General features: G+C 38.2%; 1 protein-coding gene across 2 annotated transcripts in view; it reads right to left on the reverse strand.

Annotated features, from left to right (window-relative positions):
- Positions 1 to 2,809: 2,809 nt before the first annotated feature.
- The window catches only part of ERO1B (endoplasmic reticulum oxidoreductase 1 beta), a 32,515-nt gene continuing 13,076 nt past the window's right edge, over positions 2,810 to 22,248 (reverse strand). The window contains exons 5-16 of one of the 2 annotated variants that reach the window (XM_054062731.1): positions 19,240 to 19,322; positions 17,320 to 17,393; positions 14,702 to 14,822; positions 14,564 to 14,610; positions 13,439 to 13,450; positions 12,591 to 12,617; positions 11,061 to 11,153; positions 10,656 to 10,902; positions 10,160 to 10,229; positions 9,207 to 9,293; positions 7,556 to 7,689; positions 2,810 to 6,663 (exon numbers count right to left, since the gene is read on the reverse strand). In XM_054062731.1, coding sequence (XP_053918706.1) covers positions 6,603 to 6,663; positions 7,556 to 7,689; positions 9,207 to 9,293; positions 10,160 to 10,229; positions 10,656 to 10,902; positions 11,061 to 11,153; positions 12,591 to 12,617; positions 13,439 to 13,450; positions 14,564 to 14,610; positions 14,702 to 14,822; positions 17,320 to 17,393; positions 19,240 to 19,322 — 1,056 coding nt within the window. In that variant the 3' untranslated portion in view covers positions 2,810 to 6,602. The remainder of the gene's footprint in view (positions 6,664 to 7,555; positions 7,690 to 9,206; positions 9,294 to 10,159; positions 10,230 to 10,655; positions 10,903 to 11,060; positions 11,154 to 12,590; positions 12,618 to 13,438; positions 13,451 to 14,563; positions 14,611 to 14,701; positions 14,823 to 17,319; positions 17,394 to 19,239; positions 19,323 to 22,248) is intronic. The other variant, XM_054062732.1, reaches the window with a different exon arrangement.

A 22,248-nucleotide genomic window follows, 5' to 3' on the forward strand; every position in this document is an offset into this window, starting at 1 on the left:
AGGGAGGCCTTATAGCAGCCTTCCAGTACTTAAAGGGGGCTACAGGAAAGCTGGGGAGGGGGTTATTATAAAGGACTGCAGTGACAGGACAAGAGGTAATGGTGTTAAGCTAAAAGATGGGAAATTTAGATTATCTATTAGGAAGAATTTTTTTCCTGTGAGGGTGGTGAGGCCCAGGTTGCCCAGGGAAGCTGTGGATGCCCCACCCCTGGAGGTGTTCAAGGCCAGCTTGGATGGGGCCTTGGGCAGCCTGATCCAGTGAGATGTCCCTGCCCATGGCAAAGGGGGTAGAACTGGATGATCTTTAAGGTCCCTTCCAACCCAAAGCATTCTATGATTCTATATAACAGTTCTTACTCATTTATTAAAAACCTAGGAAGAGCAGTCTGGGAATACAGCAAGAGCCAGGCACATGTAAAGTAGAAAACTCTCAAGTGGACCTAAAGGGTAAGCTCTGCATAACTAACAGAAGGTCAGCAAAGATGGAGCCTTGTAAGTTCTGAAATAAATGTGGTTGGTTATGGTGGAAATGGTGGATATAAAACATCCTAACATGTGACACATACACATAGTAAACCTGAAAAAATACAAATGTAAGGCAAGCAGGAACACTAACTCTACTTCAGGTCTTTCTATTGTGCCCAATGCTGACCAGTACGCTCCCCTGCAAAGAACTCTGCATCCCCACTGTTTTGGTCTCCTTCCCCACAGGAAACAAATACTGTAATTCAATCCACCTTTCCCTATGAGAAAAAACATATTTCTTATGGTGATCTTTACTTCTATACCAGTAGTTCATGTTGAGGTGTACTGCAGCATGCCCAAAGAGTTGTGGTAAATGGAGTTAACTGCAGCTGGAAGCAGGTCACAAGTGGTGTCCCCAGGGCTCAGTGCTGAGTCCAGTCCTGTTCAATATCTTTATCAATGACCTGGATGAAGAGATTGAATGTACCCTAAGTAAGTTTACGGATGACACTAAGCTGGGAGGAAATGTTGATCTGCTGGAGGGTAGGGAGGCTCTACAGAGGGATCTGAACAGGCTGGAACCATGGGCTGAGACCAATGGTGTGAGGTTTAACAAGGCCAAATGCCGGGTCCTGCACTTGCGGCACAACAACCCTGTGCAGCAATACAGACTAGGGGAAGACCGGCTAGAAAGCTGCCTGGAGAAGGACCTGGGCGTCATGGTTGCCAGCTGACTGAACATGAGCCAGCAATGTGCCCAGGTGGCCAAGAAGGCCAATGGCATCTTGGCTTGTATCAGAAACAGCATGGCCAGCAGGACCAAGGAGGTTATTCTCCCTCTGTACTCGGCACTGGTGAGACCGCACCTCGAATATTGTGTTCAGTTCTGGGCCCCTCACTACAAGAAGGATGTTGAGGCTCTGGAGCGTGTCCAGAGAACAACAACGAAATTAGTGAAGTGGCTGGAGAACAAGTCTTACGAGGACTGGCTGAGGGAACTGGGGTTGTTTAGCCTGGAGGAGGCTGAGGGGAGACTTTATCGCTCTCTACAACTAACTGAAAGGAGGCTGTAGAGAGGAGGGTGCTGTCCTCTTCTCCCAAGTGACAGGGGACAGGACAAGGGGAATGGCCTCAAACTCCACCAGAGGAGGTTCAGACTGGAGATCAGGAAGAAATTTTTCACGGAGAGGGTCACTGGGCACTGGCAGAGGCTGCCCAGGGAGGTGGTTGAGTCGCCATCCCTGGAGGTGTTTAAAAGATAGGTGGACGAGGTGCTCAGGGACATGGTTTAGTGGCAGATAGGAATGGTTGGACTCGATGATCCAAGAGCTCTTTTCCAAACTGTCGATTCTATGATCCCTAAACGGGGGATAGGCTGGATGTTTGTCTCATATCCAGTTTCAGAAGGAATGGTAATTCCATCTGATCAGGTCCACTTGGAAGCCTAAAGCATTGTGACAGCACACTCATATCCCAGGTCTTCCCCAGATCTTTGGACCTTTATGGTCAAATCAAAGCACAAGCCCTGCTTCTGCCAGAAGCTCCCTGCCAACTGCCCTCCAGAGGTTCCAGTAGTTTCTTCACTTCTTCTGAAATGTTCATTGACAAAAAAAGCCAATTAAATTGTCAGCCACAGCTTAAAAAGGGTGCCACAGGACTGGGAGAAGAACAGAAGTCTTATTAAACTCTTAGGAGTTCTACCATCATATTTGTACAAAACTGCCTGAAGATCAACTGCAAGAAAAGTCTGCAGGAATTGCATTTTTTCCACAGCAGTTACAGCTGCACAGCAAAAAAAAATTAATTATGAGAATTCTGTGCTTAAAACGTGCTTAATGCCCATACCACAGCACGCATGTAAAAAGTGGAACGGCAAGTGACTATAACCAAGCCTAGTAATAATTAAATACTCCTGAACACAGGAGATTTAAACAATACTGTGAAAAGAAAGATCTTAAATTTAAACCATAGCAATTCTCATCTCATCACCTGTGTAATAACAGGTACTTACCCACCCAAACCAGGGATGAAATGTGTGTGTATTAACAAATTACCTTAGTAAAAGTCTGCTTGTCAAAGATATGTACATGGAATGAAACAGCTGCAGAAACCCTTAAGGGCGAATAATTTTACATGAAGAGCCCCAGTGGGTGAACCAACATAAAAACTTACAAAATTTATTTTACAAGTTATTCTGAGAAAAGGACAGAATGGACCAAACTTCATTTCAAAATAAGCCTTTGTGCCGTTAAGAAACAACTGACCTAAGGAGAAACTACATTTGGCCATATACATACAGAACCTATTGTAATTCTGCCACATGCAATTCTGATGTGCTGACACACTACAGTGCACTGTAAACAGCAACAGAAATTTGGGTTACATTCACCTTTTGAACAGAATTAAAATGAGAATGAAAGCCTGCTCATCATCCTCAGCCTACACAATTGATGTGTAAACAATTTGTTATGTAATTTCTACCAAGTAGAGTTGAAAGGTAAATGAAAAGTAAATAATAATTCAGATGAAACCCCCAAAATTACAGTCACAAAACAAAGTTGTAGCAGAAAATACTTTAATTCGCATTTTATAGATTCAAACATAATAAAGATTCAGAAGTGTTTAGACCTCAGTAAGCAGTTCCACCATGGATTTTGATTTTAATAAATATTACACTTTAAGAGGTTGGCCATGTGGAGGAATTGTGAAGTGATGAATTGCCGATTGCTGCTTTATAAACATAAGCATCTAGATTATTTACAACATATTACAGGTTATTTCCCAGGAAAGCACAAAGCAAGGTCAGATAAAGGTGACCCAATCATCAAGATACAACCCGAGAAAGTGTGGCACAGTGTATTTCATGCACATACAATGACATACAGCACAAATCATCAGCTGAAGGAGGAAAACACTTTCGTTATTCCAGCTTACACAAGTCTCTATACTTCACTGTTTTAAACCTATATTCTCACCTTCCTCCTCAGGCACTGAAGAGCAAGTTGTTCAGCAACAGTGTCTTACATTTTACCTATGCAGATTGCACCAAGTCTTATTTCACCTTAACTTTTCATGACTTGGGAAAAATGAAGTATTTTGGTCTCTGCCTTCTCACTACCTCTGGGAATACAATCATCGTGTCATTTGTACTGGGAAATGTACTTTTACTTTGACATGAATGGCAGACTATGTTGACAAGCCGATTTCCAACAATGAGCTAGAATAGTTTATAGGTCACAGACAATGTCACTATCCTTATTTTTTAGTATAAAAACAGATCTGTAGATTTCTAAAATGTAATTTAGCATATAAAGAACTCACGGCAAAACTTCGTAGGCAGCATATTCACAAAATGTACATCAAATACAGTAAAAAAGATGACAGGAAAATTGTTTCAACTGGATCTGTAGCAGGAAAAATCTTATGTCCTATTTCTACAATAATAGTGAAGTGAAAAGCCTTCCGTATTTGATCACCAAGCCAGATACACCCTGAAATGCAACAGAACTTCCTCATACAAAGCAATTGCTGCTGTTGCATTCCTGTGTTTCCATGACACAGAGGAAAAGAAGAAAAGCTTCCCATCTCTTTGTCTTTACCAAAGGGTATTAACTATGCCTGCATTGTGCCTATGAAGTCTGCAAGGAACAGGTGTCCAGGATCTGCGTGCGTGAATCTCTCACCTGTCCCATAAGCAAGTGCATGATGCTAATATGCGATACCGCTTCAGTGGCCATAGATTTTAGCCAGGCACAGGTGTAAAAAACGAAAAATAGCAAGTTGCATCCCCAGAAGTTTGGAAGCAATTTGCTTTCCCCTTGTCTCGGGGAAAAAGGGAAGAAACAATTCTGAGACTCAGGTACTTCCCTGGGGCTGCACAGACACCACCATTTGTTTGCAACTAGAAAAGCCTGCCTAAATCTTTAGGCACTATAATAATACACAAATCCCAGCTACAGAGTATTCTTCACACAAGTGAGCTTACAGGTTGTAGCCTTTGCAGGTCAATCCTTGCAGGCAAGGAATTCATAGCCACCGAAACCCACACACTTTCAATATATAAATTACTCAGAAGAGTTAGATACTCAGCATGTAACTGATTTACCAAACACAGCCATTCACATCTGAGTGAGTTAGAGTCATGCTTCAGTTTAACAGAGAAAAAGTCTAGGGTGCAAATCACGGCTTCCTAAGGTGTATCAGAGCTCGTTGGAACAGGCCAGATAAATCCACCTAGAAATCAGCTGCTCTTCTCCATTAACTAGAACAAGGAAGCCTGCGGTGACTTACTCAGCCACGGGTGCTCACAGGCAAGAGAGGCTGCTGGGTAAGAACATAACACTCGAGACTGGCATTGGCTTTCTCCAACTCCACACTGAATTACCTACTGGCTTAAACAGAAACTTCCACCTGGATACTGGTCAATCACCATTTTGTGCAACTACCACAAATACTTCATGGGGGTGGTGTGGTTTGGTTTCTTTTTTTTTTCCCCCCTCCCTTCCATCTGGCTGATCCCAGTTTGATTCAAGGGGCTTCAATTGCTTGAGAAACAGTATTTTTTATAATAGGAAGTGGCATCAGGATAGTCTGTCTCATTTCCAGTCAGTTAGAAATTTGAGGATAGTCTGGAAACAAAGGACATAGAACATACTCCAGCTTTCAGAAAATCTTGGCTGTAAAGAGACCACATTATGGAAGCCAATACAATTACAATCAATTATAGAAACAGGTCACTAAATATCTGGTAAGGTGAAAAATGTTTAAGAGCACTTTATCTTGTGAAGACTTATTTTTATAAACAAGAGATCTATCTACACTGTCCCAGCACTGCCTACATTCATAACTCCTAACTTCACTTCAAAACACGCTGGTTTAAAAAACAAAAAAATTACTTCATTTTAAATTTAAACCCATATTTGGTTGCTACTAATCAGTCGTGCCATCTCTGAATTCTGTTTTGGACAATGGCAAGTTATCATTGACACTTGTGGACAATGATACATGAGTAATTTCTTATTTTATGAAAGTGATGTTATTAACATACCCGTTTTATTACGCTGAATATTCTTTTGAAGAAGATAGTCATGGATTGCATAGATAAGAGTTCGCAGTATTAAATGTCAGTATGATTATGAATTTTAAAAAGCATTTTTTTTAAAAGTGACTACAAAAACAAGTTCTTACTTTTTGCACTGACCTTTTCACGTAGCACTAAAACATAGCCCACAAAGAGCAAATCTGTTTCCACGGCTCAAAGATTTGAGTGCGCCATTTCAACATTTCAGACATTAAAAAGACAACTTCTGGAAATGGAACTTGTGATTACAATCCAGAAAATAAACAGGGTAGATGCAGATTCAACTGACTGAGGCTTTTCAGCCAGCAGCACTCTGCTAGCTATCCCCCCTAGACATTCCTCCCACCCCCAGGCAAATGCAGGTAGCCAAGGGGCAGCAGAAAAGTCACTTCCAACTATGCTGCATCAGAGAGATGGTAGTTATTTTAAAGAAAAAAAAGGGAATTCTGAAAAGCAGCACACAAGGAAAAAAAAAAATGTTGATATTGGCAAAGGAGCTCAGTATGAAATAAAATTTTCTGCTCAGTAAATTCCCCACTTTTAAGTAAGTTTCATTATTACAGTAAGAAGCAAGGACTCGACAAGAGCCTTATTTCTTTTTTCTGTTTGTTTGGGTTTGGTTTTTGTTTTTTTCTTGTAGAAAGCCAGAACCAGCACACACAACCCTCAGAATATGCTGAAGCTCAGTACTGGGGAGAGGTGAACCACCTCTCTCAGGACAGGCCAAGTCAAGGTGCAGGTACACATGTTTTCATCTAAAAGAGATGTCTCAAAAAGACAACGAAATAAAGAAAATTTATGAAGTTTCAGTACAACAGAACTGTGAGCAGAAAACTTAAAAAATAAACAGATCAGCATAATTTACACATTTAAAAACTATATATTTCATTCATAAATATCTTCTCATTAATAGCCATTCCTAGTTAAAACATAAATATTCATGTTGGTATTCAATTTTACGTTTTATCAGTTCATGTGAGTCCTGTAAGGATCAGTTCCTTCTGCTCAATGCAGTCACATAAATGGTCTTCACTAACAGGTTGTACAAAGGCCTTCATTACCTAGTTTGTCGTAATAAAACTTTAAAATTCTGCAATTCCCTTATACTTGTGGAAAGCCTGTAAAACAAAAACTCCTGAAGTGTTAGTAGGTCAACTGTGAAAGAGAAGTACAAATCATCACTTTCCACAGGGCCTGCTTGTTTGGTTTTTTTGAATATAATTTGGAAGATTAACCAAAATACTACTTTCCCTAAAAAGATCTGACTCTCTGTGATATTTACATAATCTGTTACAGGGATTAGAGTTTAGTGATATTTTATGTTTTCCATCGTCATTAAACCTCAAAATCTATTATCAGAGGTAATAAACATAAATTACATTCTTTAAACAGACCAAATTGTTATATTCAAGATCTGAGGAACCAGCATGATAAACAAATAAAGCAAGTTCTACGCATCTTTTAAAGCTGTTAAAACATTTTATTTCATGACTTGAATGGGGTAAATAATTTGCTGTTTTCAAAAAACTAATAAAAACTAAAGTTTAACAAAAATAATCCCATCATACACAAAAAGAGAAAAGTGTAAGGACTAAATGACAGCGTTAAAAAATCTCCAAGTATTTTTCTTCCTTTTCACTACTTTCAACACACACATTTGAAACAAAAATTATTAAAAAAAAAGAACATCTCTACTCAGTGTCCAAAACTGAGGAGACAAACTCGAAGTCTAATGCTTAAGACTGTTTAAGACTTAAATCCAGCTTTCACAAGATGGACTTTGAGGTCTGACACAGAGATTAATTGCATCCCAACACACAGTGATGGCCAGGGCTAATAAGTAAACAGCACTCCACATACTCAGTTTGATGTCAGTGTTCATCGATATCACTACAAGTAATTCAGCCTTTAAAAGCTACAGTTATGTGTACAATACAACCTTTCCACAGACCCTGCGTGCTGACATCAAAGTTTTACTCTTTTTCTACTATACAAATTATGTAAACTTACCTTCCGAAGGCATTTACAAGAGCAACTATTTCTTGACGTGTGAGTTGAAAACCTTTTGACGGGCTATTCTCAGGAAGGCTCTTTATTTCTTTCTCAGAAAATAAGATCTTCAAAGCAGTTCCTAAGCCTTGGGTCTATTAGAAAATATTTTAACATTGATACGATCACTCCCTTTGAATTTTCAGAAAACAGCAGAAAAGTTAAAAAATTACTATTCCACACAAACTGTGGTACCAATTCTTATATATTGAGACTCCTCCAACTCAAAAAATTGCAGAAACAAACCAGAACACTAATGCAAACGGATGCCATCAGTTGTGTACCACGTTAAGTCACTTAAGAATACTTGTTTCCTCAGGTACACCTGCTCTTCACCCTCAGGTTTTTAATCTTTCTTCTCAGGCACACTGGATGCATATGAAAACAAGCCTGTTATAACACTTCCAGCTTCTTCTCCCCCCTTACAGTAGAGATGCCTCCCCACTGGAGAAGCTATTGGATCAGATCTCTCCTTTTCTCCCCCCTTCCAAGTTGAACTAGGTTTTTATTCTGAGATATCACAATGCTTTTGCTTTTTTGACCCCCAGTCCCAGTGACAGACATTGCACTTTAAGTTTCAACCACTATTTCCTATACAGAAATATAACAGAAGAAGCTATTCTTATTTCCCCTTTTAATTGGGCAGCAGAAACCACTAGATTTTGACACAAAGTGGTTGAAGCTGGCTGCAAGACAATTTTAGGTCAGGAAATCTGCCCCTATTTCCTTTTGCACAAGAAGGAAAAATGATAACAGATCAGAATGCAGGCAGAACTCTAGAAATATTCAGCAGAGACCACCAAAATTTCATGTTACGAATTTCTTTGAAAACTGAACTCTGACGAGCTTAATGCTACAGAGCAGTTCAGCACCCCACAGGGCACCTCAAAGTAACAACTATACTCAGCCTGGACTTAACATTAGCCTTGAGGGTTAAACTCTTTTTCTCCACAAAATAACAGATCTCCAGAAACCGACATTCTGTTTTTCAGTTCTCAGCTTTATCGGGTGTCTTGCAGTATTCTATAGTTATCTTAAGATCACATTTCTAGGCAGTAACATCTTTACTTCCTTTTAACAAAAAGGGTTCCCAATCCTTCAGGTTCCAGTGAAGTTTCTAAATCTAAAGAAAATACGTTATTTATTTGTGGCCTGCCATCTGAATTACTTTTTTCTTATGCCACAATTTATGGAGCTAAATCTCATGCTGAAATTTCTAACAATTAAACAAGGGCTGTATTTCCCAGAAAGTATCCCACAGGAGAATCCTACAAAGCTCATATGATCGCTGACTACAGATAAGATAATGACTACCAGCGAATCTGTCCTGAAGCATCTGTTCTAAAGAAATTCTTTTCAGATGATACAAACTGTACCTCTTAGTAAATGAGGCAGCTGTTGACTAAGCTAAATAAATCACTTTTAACAAAATTATTTTTAAAAAAGCTTCACAGTGAACTAAATATGTCTGGTTTTAATATATAGGTAAGGGCATAGACCAACCATGTGTAGAAAGTCTAAATACTAAGGTAACAGGCATCCTGCCAAACTGAAACAGATGCTCATTTCCTAACCCACCCCCGAACACACACACACATGCAAGAAACTATACCTGCAGTTTGCCCCATAGCCTGCATTTATCACATCCAACACAATCCATTATGCGGGATATGTTCTTGAAATGCAATCTGAATTCTTCCTATCAGTTAAAAACAAAAAAGTCAAGTTAAAGTACCTCTTAACTTCACAAAAACAGAAGGTTAACTGACTTAGTACCACTAGCATATCAATTCTCTGCTACTAAAACTGAACAAAACCACTATCATAATGCAGTCAGGCCATAAGGAAGGCCATGTAAACCCAGCATCTTGATGCAAGCCACTGCTAGTAGATAGTGCCTTGAAAAAAAAAAAAAAAAATACAGGACCATGCAGGATAACACTTGTATTCTGTACACTGAGTTTCCAACAACTTGCTCACAATTTTCTGAGCTCCAAGCACTGTATCTGTGTCCCTGCCCAATTTTTCTTCCATTATTCAAACCTTTTCAAATCCACTTACATTTCTGATAAACAGGCAAACAAATTAAAATTCACAAGATATTTTCCAGTCCAAGGCTATGGGTAGATTGTTGCTTTGCTGCTTCAGTCAGAGCAGAACCAAGCATAGCTTTACTTGTTTAGTATTATATCATGTTACACTATATAAGATTTTTTTCTTTTTAAGCAAACATCATTGTGGGTTTTTGAATGCTTATGTGAAACAAATACTCTATTTGAAAAACAGCATTGCATCTACTGGTAATACCATTTCAACTCCTTTGCCGCACCACAGTCCTGATGGCAGACCCAAAGGACTAAAACAGTCTGCTTGGCTCAGGACAACGCTTTGCATTTATTTATTACAAAGCAGATTACGAGGCATCAGTTATAATTCTGTAATTTTTTTCTCCCTGCCTTTCCTATTCTCAGCAGTGTGCTTCTGGTAGGTAGAGAGGTTCTCTAAAATAACACAACTTAATTTACAAATGGATATTTTGGATGTCATTCAGAAAACTAGCTTTACCTTTAATGATTTGGCTCCTTTTTTATCTCCAGCAAACATGGACTTTTCATCAAAGTGCATATGGAAGGACCTAATAAAGACAAAATGCAAAAAAAACCAAATGCTGGCGTAAACTACAGTGTTCCATCAAGCTTGGCAAGCAGCTGATGCCATCGGTGTAAAACACTTTTCAGAGTTACCAGTCTTTGGAGAATAGCTCTTTAAAAATTTACTGAATGGTATCAGTTTTAGTATTCAATCACTGTAACCTGAAACTTGTTATTTACAGTTTTGCTGAGGGTTTTCTTCACTCCATTTCCAATGATCAAGACTCCTTTCTAATATACAGTGAACTTGTCCTGATGCTTGCCTTTCAGTTGATAGCTGTCTAACCACATCTCTTGCCTCATTCCACTCTCCTCTGTGTCCTATCCTATCAAGGAGTCATCTATGCTCACTTGCAAACAGAACTGAGAATTTCAAACGACTGATTAAAAAGAAATCCCTTATGCCTTACTTTGTATCCCTGAAGATATCCAGTAAGAGAGCTTTAGATTCAGCATCCTCATGGCCGTTTCCAGTGTAAAGGTCAACAACTGAACGTTCAAAGTACGGTGCAACCTTTGACAAAGCACGCAGCTCTATCAAATACAAGAAATACAAGTTTTTGAGCCTCCTTGGTCCTTCTCCTTTTGTTTCAATAGGGTCAAAGCGTCGAGTGAACTCTTTCACATTTGGTCCCCAGCGAGGCTTCCCCCAGGTTTCTACATAGAGGGGAAAAAAAGGGTAGGGGGAGTAAAACATGGATATTTAGAAAAAGAAAGCAACTAAGTATATATAAAAAGTTTTCAGAAAAAAAACCAAACGTATGCTACAGAAATTGTAGCATTTCGTTCAGCAATTTTACTGAGACTCAAATTACCTTCAAGAAGATAATTTGCACACAGATGCAAGTTGATGCTAGCATGAAGTCCAGAAATGAGTTTATAGAACACTCTTTTCTCAAGGCAAAGACCTGTCCAGAAAAAAAGACAAACACTGAACTAAATACTGGAAATAATGTATTAAAATGAATATAACTTGACACTGCAGTGATGCAAGTCTATCATTTAACCTTCAAGAGTTACAAGTACTTCTGCGTTGTTAATATGCCCTTATAGCCATCATAGGAGAAGTTTACCCCTTATTTTTTATATAAAGAACTACAAAGAATTTCTTGCTTCGTATGTTAGTGTTCTAATAAATACAGCCAAATAAGTATCTGGTCAATTAGTACAGATAAACTGCCATACAAAAATAAAACGCTTACGTTGCCTGAGCAATTAAGTCAAAACAGTCTTGAATTTTGACAGTCTCGGAAACAGAAATGTACCACCACCTATCCTAATTAGAACTAAAGCTGTCACTGGATTAGAGTAGTGACCTTACAGAAGAACATCAGAAAAACACAGAAAAAACTTATGGCACTGGAAAAGAGTAGGAATATTTCTTCCCAGCCCTACTCTACATTCACTGAAGATTTAAATGCAGAGTGAAACCTTGACAAATATTATTTTGATGGATACAGACTCTTACAGCATATACAGAAACATAATGGCACTGGGTGGCCAAAACACCATTTCAATGCAAAAATTATTTATAATACCACTTACGTCCAGAGACAGAGACTACACTTGGAGTCTAGGAGTTTGTTCCCTTCTCAAAGCTATGTTTGGGTGACTTGCCTGTCACTCCAGTCTCCCCAGATGGAAGCAGGAAGAGCTGATGGTGAAGCCTAACAGTGAGGTTGAGATATGGCCTCATTTAATGTCTCTAAAAATGTTTTTAAAAGCATGTAAATTTGTATGCTTCCCTACAGTAGCACCAGTTTGAGATTTCCAATTAGATATGTAAAGGCTTATGAAAGGCAGAATAAACTAAGTTTAAAATTTAGTACATTTAACTCATTTACTTTTTTGCACACCTCCAAAAAGTGATTTTGATTCTTACTGTAATAATAATTTCCATTTAAATGTGAACAAACAGAAAATTGCTTCACCTTCTGAACACACACTACACTTAATGTTAGTCTATATACTGGGAACAGAACCAGTAAAACTTTTTAAATGTTTTTGAAACCTGTTTTCAAATAAAAACCTTAATATTACTAGTAACCACGTCCCTGCTTAAATGTCTAAGATGTGCAGAAAATTCAAAGTAACTGGTATTGAAGTGAACTCCCCCTTGATAAAAGAGGAAACACTGAAAGGTTTGAGGACTATACCATCTAAACAAATGAACAGATTTCCAAAGACCCTTTTCCAAAGAAAAAAAAAATATTCATTGAGCAGCACTCCGCACAATTTATTAAAAAATACCTACACTATGAAAAATATTTAAGGAGAGAAAGAAAATACTGAAGTATTTCCTCTAGTGAATTTAGCACTATATTAATCCATCCAAGAGATTTTACCTTCTAGCCACGTGTAGAAAGATTCTCCTGTAAATACAAAGTATATCTAATTAAATGAAGAGTATTCATTTTCAACATTAAGATATCATCATATTCCTATACATACTAACACTAGCTGTTATCTGTACATAAAGCTAAATAATTTGGTGAGGACATGGCACTGGAGTGGCTGAATCTTGAGGTTAGTTTAAATCTGTTTGGGTCAGAATAGAAGAAATACAAGAATAAGCATGACTAAGCTACAGGTCAGAGCATTCAGAAGCATATGAAAATGAGCCTGATTATATGCACCAGTGGTGAAAGATGTGACTGAAGAGTGTCATTGGATCCGATGGCCTTTACCTTGACTGCTGTATGGTTTCCTATAGGCTTAGGTCTTTTGCCTAAGAGCTTTCAGTTGACTGAAAGATCTAAAACTCTTTCTCACTGTAGACAGACCAAACACTCTTTCCCTCCACCTTCCTAAAATCAAGGAGTCCATTCAAGAAAGTACACAAAAAATCTGCCTCTCTTCTTTTAAGGGATTTGACATCAGTATCAGTGGGGCTCTGGAAGATCACTAATCCTTAAATTTATGCATCTCTAGTTATCTCACCAATAGCATTATCACAATACATATTCTGTTACTAAGACAAGAACCAAAAACAGAACCGCATTTTCCTCTTATCTACGCCTTCTCCTTACCCCAAATGAAAGTATTATCCAAATAAAAACATTTTCTGATCAACCCTCTGCATGAAAACAAAAATTTCCTGCCCTAATGCAACAGCAATGACGTGAATAAACCCAATATCCAAAACTTTAATGCTTACTTCATTTCTGCAGGTCAAGCAAATAAGATGACTTACCATCATCTCCTCCTTAGGTGGGGAAAAAAAAAAAAGTCCATAAGCATTAAGAAGACCATTTCCACAGCAAAGCAGTAATCAAACACAGGCTTTACTACTAACACTGAAAAAGCGGAACAAACCTTATTTAATCTACAAAAAAAGTTTACTTTCCATCTTCCTCTTCCTCCTCAAGACTAACCACATTGTTATAATGAGAGTCACTAAGAATTTGAAATGTCAGTAGCAGTTGATTTACATACTACTGAAAACTATACTTTAGCTTCAGAAAGACTGCTGGGAAGCCTTCCTTCAGTTCACATTATTCGACAACCTGACTAGTGCTCTCTTCTGCAATTCTGATGCCCGAACTAAACTGCTCTTACAATTCTATTTATTTGTGTATACCAGCAACATATTATCTCAATATTTATACTATTAAGAGCTATCTTGATTTCTTACATGCAATGTGTTTCCTAACTCAATCTATTGGCTAACAGTTAATTTTTAACTGAGCCACACTGACAAGGGGAAACTGATTCATATGGAACATCAGATTACAGTTTTCAATTAAAATTTGAAAACTTAAACCCCAAGTCATTAGCATACCTACTTTTTAAAAAAAAAAAACTCAAACATTCTTGTAGATAATTGAGCCTTCCTAAGTATCCACTCTTTCTTCAAACAATGCCATTATTTATACATTTGTAATACACTATAACATTATGGATAGAAAATGTACAGCTGCATTACAGTAGCATGACTCTGACGGAAAGTGATTAAATTAAATGCTTTAGAAAAAAGAGACAAGGGAAAAATATAACAGAGATGAAATTTTTGTTCAACTTTAACTCTTTCCCACCACACTGGAAAATTACTGTGACGTTTTACTCAACAGTTTAAGATTTACTTTAGTTTTCACGTTAGCTCCCGTGACGTTAATAAGCCTATTCGTATGCATAAGATTAATCATGCATGTAATCAAGTATCACAAATCTTAGTCTAAATGGACAGCTACTTCTACACAGGAAATTAAGAAAGCAGAAAGCAAATCTACAAAGCAAAGATTAATATTTGCATCACTTGTACTGCAGCAGTCACTATGTTAAAAGAACTGCATTAGAAAATATAGTAGGCAAGACCCACCCCTGCTAGGAGCCAGTGGATTTAAAGGACGGTAGACAGACCGAGGCCTAGAAAAATAAGTAAGAAAACACAAAAATCAGTCTTAGGCTAAACTGAAACACAGGTACAAGAAATAGGCTTCCTCTCCCTCCCAATTACTTGAAGCAGTTTTCTTCGTAGATGCTGTTCCACACTCTCCAAGCAGAAGGCCCCTTGTATCCAGTGTAACGTTCTGGATTCAGCAGCAAATCCACATACTGTGCATCTGGAGATCTCTCATCTAAATAGGAAAACCTTTGTTACATATTCTAACCAAACATTTACACGTTATTCAGATTTAAAAAACAGTCACAGAGAATTAAACAAGAGGTCTCATAATACTATGTTTTGCTTTATAAGCAAAAAACACAGCAATACACACTAAATAGAAAGCTCAAATGTATATAATTTATTCCAAAGTCTCTTATGCAGCCATAATTTCTACGATGTCTGAACATGTTTTATGTGTCTTCAAAAAAACTTGTCACGCAATGCATTCTCTCACTCTACACTAAGATATAATAGTGTTTTATTTCAAATTCAGGGTTTCTTTGTCCAGCAGTATTTCGTTGGGGGGATTGCTTCTTTGAAATGGATATACTACCACAGGGGCATCTTAATAAAGACAAAGTCAAAAAAAGTGCACCTTGTAGCTGGTACGCACTGTACATTTATTAGCTGAATCACTTCTTTTACATAAATACCCCTGTATACTGGCAGAAAGTCTAGATCATATTCCTTAATTGAACTAACTTTCAGCAATTTGCAGAACTCTGTTGGTTATGAAAAGAAACGTTATTTAAAAGCAGCATTCCAACAAGTTATACCCTCACCTCTAAAGTTCACTAAAACTCAGGCGACACACCCAAAGAAAACTATAAAATGGTACTCCCTCTGCTTGAAAACTCTGTACCAACAGAAACTTAACTTCTCAGCTACAATCAGTAAAAAGCAGGAAGAATTCCCTCTTCTCAGAAGTTCTAGGTCAAGAGCGACTCTTACTTAAGAAAACCCGCACATAACACAAGCCAGCAGTCCACAGACTTATTCATAGCAATAGGCCAAGAAATGCCACCAAGTATGTCCTCAGATGTCAAAAAAAGGTACAGAAGCAGAGAGAGAAAACTGCTCTAAAAAGAAGAGATGATTCTGCATGAGCAGTTAAGCATCACTTCAGCAGCAGTAGCAAAAACAAAGAAAAGGGATAGACACAAGACACAATACAGTCAGTGACAGATGGGACAAAGTCAAATTACAGCTTGCTTTATTTCTTTGGCAGCGTGGCTAAGCTAAGCAGTTCCTACGCCTCCTGGTCACTTCAGGTCTCCACTTTCCTTCTTATTATCCACTGAGTCTGTGGAGCAGTGCAACAGAAGGATAGAAAACTGACCTGGATTACGAAGGTTTTTTCAGCTAGATCAATTCCCTTATCTAGTTTATGATTAAGCCCAACAAAAAGCTACTGAAAAGTAAAACTGGTTTTGTGCTACAGTTGAGTGAATTAAGAGCGCTCTCATTACCAGGAAGAGAGGAGAGGAAGAGAACGAGAGTTTCTGCCTCACCCAAGTAGTTATTCTCTCTCACCTCTCCCTGCTCCAGCTCACAAACTCATCTGATAATCCAGTTCCTGCTATTTAAGTGAGCTGAATCAGTTTACCATGCAGAAAGATGCACATCAAAGTAAAAAAAAAAAAGCACTGAAAAAACACAGCTGGGGCAGCAAATCCTAATCAGGATCTATTTAATTTAGTTTTACTTCCAAAAGAAATGCTCCTAAACTACACCTTTTCCAACCGAGTCCTCTTAAGTACACAACTTGAATACAGTAAAGACAACAGCAGCTCACAGTATGTAACAATTTAGATCTAGTTATGCTCTTCAAGCATTTATTACATACAGAAGCAGCTTATACAGCAAACGTTCACAGATAAGACATAAGAGAAGTGCTGAAAGAGAACCACAGTTGATAAGTTGATAAGTTGATAAGAGCTGCTACTTCCTCAGCTAACACCAAACACTAGCCTACTGGTAGACTGAAACATCTTGCGTTATGCCCTAAGTCCTCCTAGCATAGAATGCTTTCCAGGGTATGTATTAAAAAGGGCTTTAGCAGTCATTCCTGAATTTGGCAATTCTCATAGTTATCTGAAAAACATTCTTTTGAGTTTTGAATGTTAACAAGCAAATAAAAGGACTCACATATATAGAGCAGAGAGAAGAGAGAATGTAGTATCCTAATGTTTTAACAATAAGGAAGTATTTACAAATATGGGTGAATTTAGTGCAGAGATCATTTGGAAAAAGAGCAAGGCTGGAAGGGGAAAAACCTCAGCCCAAGCACAGACAGTAGAAGAGCAACAAAAATAATACAGTAGTAAGAACTGAATCAGGTGCAAGTAATTAGTCTAATATTTGTGCTAGATGTAAATCTTCTGTGAGAAGCAGCTTTTTTAAAAAAATTATATATATGCTAAACTCCTCCCATTTACCTTCTTTTTTATTTCCATAGTTTCCTGTCCACTATACTGAAAGGTATAATGGTGAACGCGCATTGTGTAGATCACCAAATGCCCTTCATAAAAAAATACATTCTTTGCATTTGAGACGATATGAACAGTCACTTCTCCATTTAGCGCAAAATTAAAGCTTCTAAAAATTATTTGCAGAGAAACTATGATCTTGTGTGTTTAAGAGACAGCAAATAAAACAAGCACTCTGAAAAAACTTAAACACTTTACCATCAAGTTCACAAAAATGGTCCTGCGAATCATCGTATCTTGCCCAGTCAATGAAAGCCTCCTTACTTTGGTTACTGAGGGGAAGAAAATACATTTGATTTAAATAAACAACATCAATAAGAGCTACTGAAATAAATACAAACCACATACAGTAGTTAACTTGGAACTGAATTCTGAATTACTATAGCTAACATCTGAGAACGTATACGGTTACCACTTGTTAGCTGCATAGAGATTCAAGTAGGCATCAACTGCAATACTTTAAAAAGTCATTTTAATATCTAACATCAAGAAAGATTTCACCATCATTACTTGAACAAGCTGTGCACTGGCAGGGACTTCTGTTTCTTCAGTAGGAACTTGGTAAAATACTTCCACAGCACACATTTTTAACACTTTTTGAAGTACTATTTTAGCAGCTGTCACTTGGGGAAGGGGGGAGGTGGAATCATCATTTAAACTCTCCTTCTAGGCTAAATGACTAAGGATATGATTTGATTTAAGCCCTTTAAATAACAATGGTATTTCACTCATCCTAGCATTTTAAAGGTGTACTGTACCAGAGAGAAAAGCACTTCAAAGTTTCCTCACTATGAAACACAAACAGTGCCAAAAGCTGATTTTTTTCTTCCACGCACATGTGCAGCACAGAACTACTGATACCACACTACTGACAACAAAACATAAGCACAGTTAAGACTGGGAACTCTGCTCCAGGGTGTAGCAAAACACTGCTAAATAACAAAAGCCATCTATTCCGTTTGATCGAATTCTAGCTCAATTCTACAGAGGCAATTCTTTAACAAGATGCATTTCTAATTTTCTGCCATATCACAATAACAGACTTAATAGTTGGTATTAGTCAAGGAAATTCTTCAGTAATTACTAGCAGGCAAGATTTGATAATCACAAAAAACACAGCTGATAAAGGAAAATAACCCAAAGCCATGGGGATGATGCACTGCTATGTAGAGAATGCAGAAGTTTGCCTACAAAGCAAAAACTCTTCCTGCACTTGCAGGATGCATTACCTGCCCTCTCCCAACTTCGATTGTCTATTCTACTCTCACAAAAGACATTCTCTTTAGCTCTCCATATGTGTACTCAATCTCTTTTTCACCCTGTAGGAATACAAGAGGATTAATAGTTTCTTATTTCTCCTAAAACCACTTGGATTAGGGCTCTACCCAGTTTGCTTTAAAACACCGCATGCCAGGCAGAAGCAGTTGCTTCTTCATGGCAGTCCCGTTTTGTCACTGACAGAAGAGTTTCAACATCCCTGTCACGCAGAAATACTGCTATCCAAAGACAACACATCAAGAACAGTGAAGAACTGATATTTCTGTTCCTGCTTTTTTTATAGGTGAGGAATCTAGTAGAATTCAAGCTTTTCCAAGTGGTGTTGAGGGCAACACTACCCTGCAGAATTCCTCCCCCCAACCTTGACTGTGCCACACAATAAGCAAGATCAGGGAATTGATCCAAGCTAAAAATAACTTTGCCAAAATAAAAGTAACATGCAAGCTCCCTGATCTGGTTCGCTGAATGATCAAAAAACAGGCAAATAAGTGTAACAGAGGGGCAGAGGAGGACAGAAATTCTTAAGGCAGCACTGTCATCAAGAACAAAGATTGATACTGCTAAAAAGTAGAAAAAGGTGGATCTATCTGCAAGTTTCCTCCAACTCTTGATGCTGCAAAATACCTCTTTCAAATCATATTAAAGTGCACTTTTTTAAAAAAGGAAAGTCTGCTTATCACTTAACACCTTTACCTTCTGATGTCCTTGCATCATTTCACATTTACTTTCTAATGGGCTACGGAAAGAATGAAGAACAAAATCCAGGACATTGCAAAAAACAAGACAGACAAAATTAAATACTCTTTTGTTACTATTTTTGTACTGCAAATCACAGCATACCTTAAGGTACTGTTAACTGCTCCCAGTTTGTTAGCTTGCTCACAGTCTTCCAATTCTTTGGAATTATTTGCCGCTTTTGAATACTGTAAGAAAGTTTATATTTAATATACAAATTAATTAACCTAAAATCCTTTGAGAACAGATGCCATGAAGAGTATTTCTAGGTTTACCAGTGAACTGGCTAGTACCAGGGAAAATCCTCAGGACTATTCCTTATTGCTGTTTACCTTCACTTGATTTCATCAGGCCAATTTCACTCTTTTAACTATGACAGAAAATTCAGCTAAATATGTAAAGATTTGTTTGGTTTGCCTTTTTTAAAAAAAAAATTAAAAAAAATAGAGTTCTAAAGTGTTTCAGATACTTAGATACATTGTTGTAAAAGGTTTTGGGAAGACAAGCTATAACACATCTAAAAACACACCTTGGATTTTGCTGGCATAATTATACTCCAAGTTTCATTGGTCATTTCAGTAGGAAATTATATTACTTTTGGCCACTTCCCTCTCATGTTTCATTTATTCCTATCTGTTAGCATGTTTCAGACATGCTTAGGTCTGCAAGAGAGGCTTTTCAATCTGAACTGGAATTTTGACTATTTCAAAGCCAGAATTGAAGTACTGAACTCTGATTCTACAGTATTTTTTTAAAAAGTAATCCATTAAAATAGACTTTTACTATTAGAATACTTTCAAGTAAAAGATGTGAAGAACTAAAAATTAAGTTCTACTATTCTACAATAATATGGTTATATCAGCAGGGAATTTGTTACGTCTGTCGGCTTAAAGCTCAGAAAATCCTTCTAACAGTTTTGGAACATAACAGACAGTATCAGTGCTCTCTTAAAAGATAAACCAACCCAATTATCTATTTTAGTGGGAATTTGTGTTGGGTTTTCTGTGTGTGTTTTCTTTTGCAGATTTAGTTTTAGGTTTACAAAGATTTCTATCTTGTCACAACCATTCAGAAATACAGAAATGAATTTAATGTTAAGCAACTGATTAATTACATAAAGCCAAACTGCTGGCTTTCCTTCACTCCAGGGCACATATATCCTAACACCAGCTCAAAAAAAAAAAAAAAAAAAAGCATGGGGTAGAGGCTTCAGTCAACCCCACAGAAATATTAAGCAACAGTAATAATTTGATAAATTTTAGAAGAGAGAACAATTCATTTCCAAGGACAGACTTGTGGTCAAGATGCCAAACTCCTCTTATTTCCCATATGCATTTAGAAAAGTTGTATGGTTTCTTATCTGCAATGCATGCACATCACAGAATCGCAGAGCAGCCCAGGTTGTACAGGACTTCAAAAGATCATCTGGTTCAACCTGTCATGGGAAAGTGAGACTAGATGAGATTATCTAGCACCCTGTCCAGTCATATGTTGAAAACCTCCAGTGATGGGGACTCTACCACATCCCTGGAGAGGTTGTTCCAGTAACTGATTGTTCTTACTGTAAAAGAATTCTTAAATCAAGATGAAGCCTCTCCTGGAGCAACTTGTAGCCATTGCCCCATATCTTTTCCATGTGGCTCCTTGTGATGGGAAAGACTCTGTCCTCTTTGCAATCACCCTTTAAGGATTGGACTACCATGAGGAGGTCTCCAGGAAGAAAAGACCTAACTCCTTCAGTATTTCCTCACAGGGCAGGCTCTCCATCCAGCCCTCTAATCATCTTTGTGGCCTCCCCTTTGGACTCTCTGCAGTCTCTCCATACTGTTTTTGCATTGTGGGGTCCAGAACTGGATACAGTATTTATTCCAGGTGCAGAGTGACAAGTGCTGAGTAGGATGATCACCTGTCTATCTCTGCTAGAAATACCCCTGTAGATACAGCCCAGGACCCAATTTGTCTTTGTTGCTGCAGCAGTACACTGCTGACTCATGTTCAGCTTGATGACCACCAGGATCTTCAGGTCCTGTCACCAAGGCTGCTCCCCAGCTGCACAGATCCTAGCATGTATTGGGTTCTTTGGTTACATTGCACCAGGTACAGAACTTTGCACTTGTCTTTGTTAAACTTCATACTGTTCTTGCCAGGCCACTCTTCTAGCCTGTCCAGGTTTCTCTGTAAGAAAGCTCTCATTTCTGACGCGTCCATCTCATCAGCCAGTTTGGTGTCACCAGCAAACTTAGTAAGGGTGCTTTCAATCCCATAATTCATGAACATTTTGAATAGTATGGGGCCTGATATTGATCCCTCGGGGACACCACTTATGATGGGCTTCCAGCCTGAGTGAAAAAATATTGATTACCACCCCTGAGTGCCTCTCGTTAGCCAATTCCTACCCATCTTGCAGATCACCCATCCAATCTGTATCTTGCCAGTTTGTCCAGGAGAAGGCTGTGGGAAACAGCAAATACTTTGCTGAAGTCCCGATAAATGACATCCACTGCCCTCCCCATGTTGACAGAAGAAATTATTTTGTTGTAGAAGACAATCAGGTTAGCATGACATGACTTGCCTTTGGCAAATCCGTGTTGCTTTTGCTCTAATCATCTGCTTTATTTGGTTTTTAATACTTTCTAGGAGGACTAATTCTATTACTTTCCCAGAGACTAAAGTAAGACTAATGGGTCTGCAGTCTCCTAGGCTCTCATAGATGTGAGTGAAATTTGCCCTTTTTCAGTCATTAGGAATATCCTCTGATGTTTATGATTTTTCCAAGATTATAGATGGTGCCTTGCAACAACATCAGCTACTTCCCTTAACAGCCTGGAATGGATTCCATTGAGGCCCATAGATTTATGTGGGTTGAGTTCTCATAAGAAGCCATAGACCTCCACTACCAGTGGGTCAATCCATGCATTGTTGTAGCTATGTGCTCCTGTGATCTGGGTCCAGCTATACTGGTAAAGACAGAGGCAAAAGTATCACACCACAATACTTCTCAAAAAAGAAAGGAATTAATTAAAACTGTCCACACGAGTAAGCAAGATGACTTGCTTGAAAAATATGTTTGCCAGAATCAATACAAGGAAAAACAACAGAACCTACTGAAGACCA

This window comes from Cuculus canorus, chromosome 3 (assembly GCF_017976375.1).
Source record: "Cuculus canorus isolate bCucCan1 chromosome 3, bCucCan1.pri, whole genome shotgun sequence".
NCBI lineage: Eukaryota > Metazoa > Chordata > Aves > Cuculiformes > Cuculidae > Cuculus > Cuculus canorus.